The following is a 10,911-nucleotide window of genomic DNA, read 5'->3' as shown; positions in this document are numbered from 1 at the left end:
TCAGTACAAACAGTTACTGAGGGTCCACCACTGGCCTGGAATGGAATCACTGAAGGAGACTATTGCCTGATATCCTTAGCGAGAATATTGTCCAGTGTCCACACATCTGACTGATTTTAAATTATTGTCAGGGTTATCTGATTAAAAAATAGAGATTCTGAATCTCTGTCCTGCCTCTCCCCATGATTCAGTACGTCTGAGCTGGGACTCAGGCAAATTAATTTTAAAATCATTTCTCAGGTAATTCTGACAACCTGCCATGTTTGGGTTCCAAAGGATCCATTACTACCTTCACTTAGAATGTCAGACCAGCTGATTGGATTTCCCCAGGTGCCACACTTCATAGGTCAGAGAGCTAATTCCCACACAGATTAAGCGACTTTCCCATGTCACAGGCTTCCCTGAGAGCTCAGTTGGTAAAGAATCCCTGCAGTGCAGGAGACCCCAGTCAATTCCTGAGTCTGGAAGATCCACTGGAGAAGGGAGAGGCTACCCACTCCAGTATTCTTGGGCTTCCCTTGTGGCTCAGCTCGTAAAGAGTCAGCCCGCAATGCAGGAGACCTGGGTTCAATCCCTGGGTTGGGAAGATCCCCTGGGGAAATGGAAAGGCTACCCACTCCAGTATTCTGGCCTGGAGAATTCCATGGACTGTAGTAGCATTGGGTCAAAAAGAGTTGAACATGACTAACCGACTTTCACTGATGCCCACGTCACAGGGCTAGTTGTGAATGAATGGGCTTAATGCTGTCGCTCTCCTGTAGCTGAGGCTTCCTGAAAGAGTGCCTGGGGACCTTGGCCTTCACTCTTGTATGCTGCAGGGTGACAGGCAGAGCTGGAGTTACACTGCCCTCAAGTGAGAGTGGGATCTCCTCAGGACCCTGCAGTCCTGAAGCCTCTGCTGATGACAGTGGGGGACATTTTGCCAACACTGAGAGCAAGGAAAAAGGAAGATATTAACCTCCATCTGTGTTCTGGTGAATTTGCCTTGAGTTTTCATGGGAGAATGGGGCTCATGAGGCTGTAATAACTGAACAAATGTTTAGAATGGTAATCCAAGAATTTTAATTAAATGCCTGCTATGTGCTAGGTGAGAATGATTTCGGATTGCACTATTTACTCAGATGTTGAAAGGAACACAAATGCCGTTTGGATAGGAAACCACAGAGAAAGAGGGTCTCTTTGAGAGCCCAGCCTGACCCTTTCAGATGAATAAAGCACACAGGGCTGCGGGCTTTCCCTCTAGCTGTATACACACCCATCGTTGCTGGCATTGTACTGGACGCTCAGGTATACCAGACTCCTGCACAGGTTAATTTCACCCTTCAAGGTGGGTATTATATTAACCCAGATTATAGTTGAAGAAAGTGAGGCTGAACTAGTTAAGGAATGGACCAAGGTTGTCACAGGCACGGAAAGTGATACAGTTGAGATGCAGATACACGTGGGCCTTACCTCAAAGCTTAAATGCAGAGGGGAAGACCAGCCTCTCTGCCTATCTCCCTGCACCCCCCCACCCCCCGTCCCTCCCCTCTCCCCCCCCTCCTTTATCTGATGGTTACATGTGTGTCTCACTAGGCACTATGTTTATTGAAGACAGGCACTGCATGCTGCTTGGGGTTTCTATTCCGTCTGCATGGGACACATTCTTACACACTGTAAACACGCGATGTTTACGGAATACAGCAATAAAGTGCAGGAGGCGATCCACGCATAGAGATCTATAGCTTTTAGTTGTTCGTACGTGAAGCTACACCCAAATAAGAATAAACCACTCAGAAAATAAATGGATTAAACAAAAAATTACAATTGTCAAAATTAATTTTTTCGCTCAGTGTTCCTTAAAAATAAAAAAGAATCTGACTGATACTGTGGAGGATAGTACGTCCCCTTCCAACCGCGCGTCCGATACTATCTTCGTTTGTAATATTATCAATGATTCTTTCGGAAGCTTTTGCTTTTTCAAAATCTGGAAAAAACAAGGGGTCGATTCCTTTAATTTCAGAAGGATGAAGGTCTACTTGTAATAATAAAGATTTTTTCTAAATTAATTAAACTAACACAGTTTCATTTATAGGACTGACTTTGATGTGACGCATCTATTGAACGAAAAGCTATAAACTAGCAAGCTGAATTGTGGTAACGATGGTAACAGGGGGGTGGGGACTTCCCTCGTTGCCTCTCGGGAAGCACGGCCAGAACGCTCTGAGGAAGTTTGGTCTGTTACCCACGCCGTAGATCGCGCTGCATGCTGGGTCTTGGCGATATGGCGTCCTCCTTGATGTGCTGATGAGAGGAGTTTCACTGTAGCTTGAAATCAGAGGGCAAAACTCCCCAAACCCAATAAGCCCACATTACCCGTCTTTTCCGCGGCTCTGTGTCGCCTGTCTCTCAAGACTCGTTCTCAAACAGGCGAGAGCCATAGGGCTGGAGGCCAGGACCGGCCAGGCCGCGCGGACCCAGGGCTAAGGAGCCGGCTGCGGGCGAGCACGATGGGCCGGTCCTGGCTCTGGTTGCAGCAGCTCCGGCGAGTGCGCGACCCACAGGGCTGAGAGTGGCTGCAGGAGACCCAAGGCGCTCTGAACCTCATCCCCTCGGCCGAAGATCTCAGCCCAGTCGGCGAACCGGCACCAAGAGCGGGCGGCCTGCCTGTCCTCGGATCGGCTGAGACGTTGGAGGCCGAGAGCAGGGTCATCGTGAGGCCTGGAGTCTCGTACGCCTTTGACAGCTCCGCTCGCAGCCCCTCTGGGAACGGACGGCCTCAGAAGCAGCCGGTGGCTTGGGCTCTGGGGGCGTGTGTGTGTCTGTGCGGAGCCTCTTGGTTCCCTCATTTCCCACCCCCTCCGACTTCCCGCGCAGAGTTAGAGAGAAGAATCTCAGACTTTTTGCCTGAGGGAGGGTCTCCACACCCTCTCCATCCATTTATTTTTCTACTTCCCCCCTTTCTGTTTCTTATTTCACCCATTCTAGTACACACTAGTTTTCAAGGCTGGAGGTTCTTGAGCGTTTGCTGCCCAGGACTCCTCCACCCCCTCCCCCGCTCATGGAGTCCGAGATGCTGCAGTCGCCTCTCTTGGGACTCGGGGAGGAAGATGAGGCTGACCTTACAGACTGGAACCTGCCTTTGGCTTTTATGAAAAAGAGGCACTGTGAGAAAATCGAAGGCTCCAAATCCTTAGCTCAGAGCTGGAGGATGAAGGATCGGGTAAGTGGATAGCGCCTGCGCCCCTTGGACCTGGGTAGTTTTTTCAAGAAAGTTCAGAGCCAGAAGTATGTCCTTGGTAGAGCGGCGATATACTTTCCCAGACACGTGTTGCAGGTCAACTAAAAATCGCGAATCATTTTAGACTCCAGTTTTGGTTGTAAATGGAAAAGGCTGTTTTGGTTAGTAGTTATTCACTGGATAGTGTTAATTAGATTCAAAGTAAGTTCTAATTCAGACGATGAAAGTTACACAAGTTAGAAAATACAGCGTTGCAAGTATTTACATGCTTTTTTAGATATACTTAGTACTGTTAATACTTAGAGGAAAGACAACTTGGGATGTAATATTTGTCCGCACGTGGTAGGTCTACTTTTAGTGGCTAGTTTCCTTTTTTTTTTTTTCCGGTCCAAGCTAGGTGGAATGCAGAAGTCTAATATATAATATAGTATGCTAGGAAACAAGATTACTGGCAAATGTTCAGCTAGTAACAAATTAATGCAAAGTTATTTTAAAGTTACAGTGAACTTTACCATAGCCTTCTAAGCAATTTGTCTTGAATCTAGACTTTGCTCCATTTATGTGGTGTCCTGTTACTATTACTTGGAGGCAGAATTTCTCTAATAGTAGAGTATGAGTAGTTGGAACTTGGGTCTAGTAGGGGGTCCTTATGGTGTTGGAATGTGGATAGTGACCCAGGCTGCTAGTAGGAAACAAAGTCAATTTTGTTCAACCACCATCTATTTCCTGGTCTCCAGAGCAAAAGGGTGGGACTGTGTCACCCATACATATTTATAATTTGTCTTTTTGTGTTTTGTTTTCTGCTTCAAGACTGTCTTTATTTACTTGGACTTTTTAGTCTAAGAAGGGTAGTTGGTATTATCATGTAGTGTGCTTGCTCTGGGCCGATATATATGTTTATATATATATGCTTGTTTTCAGTATATGATGTTGAACATATTAACGATTACCCTTATGGTAATTCTAGTTATTCAGTCACTAAAGTGCTTCAGTTGTTATTTGGTGTACCTTCAAAAGGTTTGGAGAAGGAAATGGCACTCCATTATTCTTGCCTGGAAAATCCCATGGACAGAAGAGCCTGGTGGGCTATAGCCCATGAGGTCGCAAAGAGTCAGACAGGGCTGAGCTCCTGAGCATGCCCAAAAGGTCAGGAAAATCTGTTTCATCCAAAAGTAGTTTAGGGAGTAACAGAGATGGTCATTTGAAAAGATTGTATAAAGTCTGTCTTATTCAGCTTTAGTATTAATTACATGGTTTAAAGCTTTTGTGGTTGCTGTCCATATATGAAAAGATTTATTCTAAAAGTAACTGTAATCTTTTTTCATTCTAATTGAAGGGCTTTTTTTTTTTTTCTGTTGAAATGTAGTTTTCTTTGTTACTCTAAACCCATGCTTAAACTGTTCAAAACTGATTAATGGATTTGTTTTTGACCTTTTATTTAAAACAATTTGTGAATGATCAACATTCCCTGATGTGCTCCTCATAGGTTATTAAGAGGAAGAAAAGGTTTGGGAGTCTGAGTAGTTACTGGGATTGTGACTTAGAGCTAGCCGAGAAAGTATCCAGCCTTTGCAAGTTGTTTAATAAAGAAAAAATATCAGCAGCTAACACTTTTTGTTAAATTTCTGAGAACTTGGCATCTGGCCATCCTTATAGTCTCTTTTCCCTTGTTAGACCCTGAGGGGGCTTTTTCAGTACACTCTACTAGGACAAAGGGTGCAAATCCAAATAATGCTGAGAGTTGAAACGTAGCATAAAACAGCCAGGTAGAAGGAGAATAATGGCGCAGATTTAGAGATAAATGGCAGCTGAGGTTTGACTCGTTTCTGACTTTCTGGAGGGTGGGATCAGTGGGGCTCCGAACAGCACAGGGTGCAGCTCAAGGGGCAGCTGAGCCTGGCCAGGTCTCCCTTTCTCTTTCTTTTCTTTGAGAAGCCTGAAAACTTTTTTTTTTAATGTGAAGTTTTCCAATTTTAAAATATTGGAATGACTTCAAATATTAAAAACCATGGAGTAGTGTATCTGTGGGGCTGGCTCTGGCCAAGGGGTACCCATATGTGACTTGGACTTCAAGATTCTAGAACTGTTGAGCATATGGGCATCCAGGCCGGACTTTCCCTGTGCTGGGATGGTCTCCAGCAGTCTGATGGTACAGCATTGTCATAAAGCTGCAGGTGTGGGTCCAGTTGTCCTGTATGCGGACCAATGTAGACCACTTCTGGTGTACCATCGATTGCCCTAAATGCAGACTCAGTCATTGCTTTTTCCTGTGATCCACAGGCAAGTCCACATACTTTTACTGTATATGTATTAGCATTTTCTTGCTGGTGTCCTTTTTAGTGGAGTTGTTAAGTGTTCCTAAAATCGATAACTTTACCAAAGTTGAGTAACAACTCCAAGTTTCTGCCACTCGGCATTTGGCATCCTCACAGAATTACAGCACACTTTTGTTTGGAATTCCCGCGATCTTGGTGTTAAATCATTTCTGGTTTTCAGATGCCACTATTGTTGCATTTTAATTACTAAGTTACTGTTAGTTCAATACTGTTATTATCAAATTATCGAGTTGGTTTTTTGGTTAGTTCTGTGTTTTATAAATGTGTATGTGCATCGATGGCATTTTTGAGCTGTGATTTTCAAATAAATAGACATATGAATTCAGTTCAAAAATGAATCATTCATGGACCTATGGCTAAAACAGATTTGTGTAGAACTCCTCAATTTGGGTTTTACTGTGATTCTTCATCTTTATCATAGAGTTCATTTTCCAGAAAGTGGGCATGTGGATATAATTGGTCTCAGATGAATCTTTACCTTGCATGTGTGGGATGGAATCCGGGAACATGAGAGCTACTGCTCTGAAAGAAAACCATCAGCAGACACACTGTACTTGCAAGTGTGCAGGAGATATAGCTATAAAATGATGAAACCATTTCCCAAACCAGTCTTTAGACTTAGTCACCTTGCTTTGTAGCCAAACTTGAATAAACCATGGAGGAAGCTGAATAGATTACTTTAAACTGTTATGTGGACAGTCAAATGTTTAGGCTGCCTTTAGAGCAAGGCTAAGTAGTAATACTTTACAACTCTTTCTTACTTCCTGTTTCCTCTCTTTGAATCCTCTCAATCTATTCCATTTAGACTCTTCATGCCACTCAGACCATCCTTCTACACGGTGATTATTTGTTGCTACATCTAAATGTCCTTCTATATGGTGATTATTTGTTGCTAAATCTAAATGTCACTTCTCTGTCCCTATCGTTTCAACTTCTTGGCAGCATTCCAGGGTGGACCACTCCCTCCATAAAGCTTTTCCCTCACTTGCATCTGTGTCTTCCTGAAACTCCAGGTTTTCCTCTGAGATCACTAATTGCTCCTCCTCAGACTCCTTTGCTGGTTGACAGCAGTGTGTAGTACCTGGGAACTTGATCTTGGAGATCTCTCTATTCTGTATGCCCCTTGCTAGCTGATCTCGTCTAGTCTCATGGTTTTATGTGCCGTCTACATGCCTTGACCCTTGACTCCTGTCTCAGGTACTTGGCTGCCCACTTTGCCCTGGTTTTCTCCATCACAACACACTGCCATCACCACCCACTCAGTTGTTTCAAGCTATACATCTGGAATTTATTTGTAATTATTTCCTCTTCCTCCCCTCTTTGTACAATCCATTTCATCAGTAGGACCTGTCAACTTTGCCTCCAGGGTGTATTCGGTATTGGACCACCTCATTTTGTCTCCACTGCTCTGAGCCCAGTCCAGGCAATTACCATGTTTCATCTGGACAGCTAGAATCATGTCCTGACTGGTCTTCTGGTGTCTTCTCTTGCCCTACAATTTACTTTTTAAAAAAAAATTTTTTTTCATTTATTTATTTATTTTTGGTTGTGCTGGGTCCTCGTTGCTGCATGCAGGATTGGTTGTGATGAGCAGGGGCTACTCTTTGTTGCGGTGCACAGGCTTTTCATTGTGACGCCTTCTCTTGTTGCGGCACGCGGGCTCTAGGGCATTCAGGCTTCAGTATTTCGATGCAGCATGTGGAATCTTCCTGGACCAGGAATGGAACCAATGTCCCCTGCATTGGCAGGTGGATTCTTAACCATTGGATCACCAGGGAAGTTCGACAACTTATTCTTCACATAGTGGTCAGAGGGATCTTGTTAAAGTGTAAATCAGATCTCGTCACTTCCTTACTAGGCCTTTCCCCGACTTCCTAGTCCTTGGAGTAGAATAGAGAAGCCACCCTGGTTCACAAAGCTTCATAATCTGGCCCCGCCTGCCTTTTCTGCTTCTTGAATGGAAAGGCCTGGAATGTTCTTCCATCTCACCTTTGCACACTTGGCTCCTCATGGTTTGTAGCCAGTGTCTAGATCACTTTCTCAGAGACCTTCCCTGATCACCCCATCTTAAGCAGCTCCCCAGTGGCTCATGATCTCTCTTTATGTCTCTGATATTTTTCTTCATACCCCACCCCTAGAAATTAGCTTTTTATCATAAAGCAAAGACCTTGTCTCTGCTGTCATAGAGAATGGTGCTTGGCATACAGTAGCATTTCAGTAAAAATGTACTGATGAGGGGCTTCCCTGGTGGCTCAGTGGTGAAGAATCTGCCTGCCAATGTAGGAGATTAGGGTTCGATCCCTGATCTGGAAAAATCCCACATGCCACGGAGCCACAAGCCTGAGCGCCACAACTATGGAGCCTGGTCTCTGGAGCACACAAGTGGCAGCTGCTGAGTCCACGTGCCGTAGAGCCCATGCTCCGAAACAAGAGATGCCACCGCAGTGAGAAACCCACCTGCTCACCACAACTAGAGAAAAGCCCAAGTAGCGACGAAGGCCGCAAACAGCCAAAATAAATGAATAAATTTAAAAATAAAATTATTTTTAAAAAGTACTGGTGAAAAAATGAATTGCTCACAAAGGGCTTTCACATAAATTATGTCTTTTAAGACTCAATAGCAGGGATTGTTACCTCCATGTGATTGTTGAGGAAACTGAGGCTTTATTAATAGGCTGGCCTGTAGGGACATCGTTTCAGGGCTCCAACAGAGAAATCAAAATCTGAGTAACAAAGACCAGGTAAAAAGAAACAACCAAAACTATATCACAATGCCCCTACTCCACTGGAAGACTCCTGCTCAGAGACCAGGGAGTCTGAAACAAAAGCATGTGGGGAAGATGAGGGGGGCGATGGCGCGGGGATAGAGACACAGTGCACTAGCCAGCAGAGTGGTAACCGATGACGATGCTGATGTCACAGCCTAGCTGTCCTCACGGTGTGCTCGCCTGGGTTCCTGAGGCAACGCTGTTATCAGTGTTGGCTTGGTGGTCTTTTCCTCATGTTGACAGAGCATTGATGGTGGGTGAAACTGCTGGTGCCTGAGCTCGAATCCAGACTGTGGTGTCAGACTGTGCTGGTGGTTATTGTTTTCTTCATCACCATGCACTCGCAGTAAAAAAAGCTTCCAGTTTCACTTCAGAATGCCCTTCATAAAGCATTAAAATGATTAGTTTTCTTAAATCTTGGCTCTTTAGCACACACCTCTTTGATCTTAGGCTTGGTTGTCGGAGGAAGAGCATCTGCAGTTGCTGGCGCCACCAGCCCCGGCCCTTCCTGGAACACAAGCATACCTGGAGGAGGCTGGCAGGCTGGCCCTGCCCAGTCAGGCTTGGGTTCTGGCAGATAGTTTCTCAAAGACAAACTGAGTTAGCTTCACTTCAAGAAGAGCAACTGACAGAATTTGTTGCCAGTGGTAAGATTTGAGCTCTCAAGTGAAAATTAGAGTTTCGGAACACCTGTATCCACCATTGTGCAGTTCCCAGCTTCCCAGTAGGTGAAGATGTTTCTGATGAGATGATGGGGGTGTTAATGAATACAGTTTGCTTTTATACTGAAGAATGAAATGTGTTTGACATTTGGAACATCTGCATAATTCAGTGAACTGATATTTTCAAGTGACCGATTCATGATATTATAAAATCATCCATGGGTAAAAGATCCAAAGTTGGGCCAATGGATTTTAACATAATAGAGTGTGAAAAGTCATGGCTGTGGTTTTGGGTAGATTACGTTTTCTGTTTTCTATTCTATTCAGATAGATTGCAGTAGACCTTTAAGAAACTACCAGATACTGAGTTTTGACATAATATCAAAGAAGAATATGTCCAATTATTTGGCTATTCTGATACTCCTGCCCTTTCCAATGATGTTTCATTTTTAGTCCATATTTTTCTCACGTACTTCAAACAAAACAACATATCACAACAGATTGAGTACAGAATGTGAGAGGTCAGCTGTTTTCTATTAAGGCAGTCATTAAAGAGATGTGCAGAAAACAATGTCACTTGTCTCACAATTTTTTAAAAATATAGTTATTTTTCATATAAATATTGAAAAAGTAATAAGTATAATTTTTAAATAAATTAACAACGAAATATATTATTCTTTTCTTCTTTTTTTTTTTTCCTGGTTTTAGCCTCTAAGATTGAAAATACTGATAAGTGTTACTCAAATAAAAAGCTCTTTGAAAGTCTTAGTAATCTTTAAGAGTAGTTAGATGTCCTGTTATCAAATGTTTGAGATTTGTTAGTGTAGTTAAAAGAAAGTGGGCATCAAACTTAAACTAGGAAGAAGGCTTGAGGTATTAGATGGTTGGCCAACAATACCAAGCTTAACCAGAAATCAGGTGAGACTTGAAAGGGATCTGGTACACTCTTTCCATCCTCTGAGCTTGTGGAGAGCCTTTGTGACTGTGAAGGCATTTGTCTTATGTCTAGTCCTTTAGACAGGGTTAGGGCCTCCTGTTGCCCCAGACTTCTAGTGCGCGTCCTGCAGGGAGACACACTGCCACCCACCCAGGATGGCTTTGTTCTGTGAGGGGAGGAGAATGAGTCCAGTGGGTTGAGCAGAGGTAGGTGGTAGAAGGTAGAAACTTCACTTCAGCTCAGTGGAGGTTTATTATTCACTTAGTGTGCTATACCATACCTTGGTGTCTGGTAGGACAGACAGATGTCAATACCAGATTATAATACATGGTGTATTTACAGGGGAGGAGGCCATGGTTATCTCAAAGCCTTGAGTGTATTTAAATAAGTAAATCATTTGCATTGAACTGCATTTTTGAAACAGATAAATTAGTCAGGTTGACCCAGCATTAAACTCACTGTTGATGTATTTGGTGATAGAAGCTGCTTAAGGATTTAAGCAGGGGAATGTCAGACATAGATTTGTATTTTGAAAGGTCTTTTTGACTGTGGGTGGAGTGGAGGGTCTGGAGGTGGGATCACCAGCTGGGGAGGGGAGCAGGGTAATCCAGGTGAGAGCCAGTGGATTACTGGAGGAGGCAGTGGCAGGAGGGGTGGAGGACGGGGCGGGGCAGGTAGGTAGAATCAAGGGAGTCTGGTTCTGATGTGGGGGCAAAAGGGGGTGGGGTTTATGTCAGTCCCTCTCTCACTCTGCATTTGAAGTGTATGAACTTTTGTTGGCATTTGTCATGTGAAACTGAGGAGCTCCACAGGGACCTCTACATAGATATTTTTTCACCTGCTTTAAAAAATGTGCCATTTTCCATTTTGAACAACATGCTGTGCTGTGGAAGTTGCCTGAAATGGATGACGATGTTTCTGCCTCATTATCACCTTGTGGAATTCTAAAGCTAGAGTTCTAACAAAATCCATGTGGCTTATATATAGA

General features: G+C 43.8%; 1 protein-coding gene across 2 annotated transcripts in view; it reads left to right on the top strand.

Annotated features, from left to right (window-relative positions):
• The first annotated feature begins 2,246 nt into the window (after positions 1–2,246).
• RPTOR (regulatory associated protein of MTOR complex 1) overlaps positions 2,247–10,911 on the top strand; it is a 315,748-nt gene continuing 307,083 nt past the window's right edge. For both annotated transcript variants that reach the window (XM_043905267.1, XM_043905266.1), the window contains exon 1: positions 2,247–3,202. In XM_043905267.1, coding sequence (XP_043761202.1) covers positions 3,041–3,202 — 162 coding nt within the window. In that variant the 5' untranslated portion in view covers positions 2,247–3,040. The remainder of the gene's footprint in view (positions 3,203–10,911) is intronic.

This window comes from Cervus elaphus, chromosome 5, assembly GCF_910594005.1.
Source record: "Cervus elaphus chromosome 5, mCerEla1.1, whole genome shotgun sequence".
Taxonomy (NCBI): Eukaryota; Metazoa; Chordata; class Mammalia; order Artiodactyla; family Cervidae; genus Cervus; species Cervus elaphus.
This window is presented reverse-complemented; position numbering and strand designations above follow the sequence as displayed.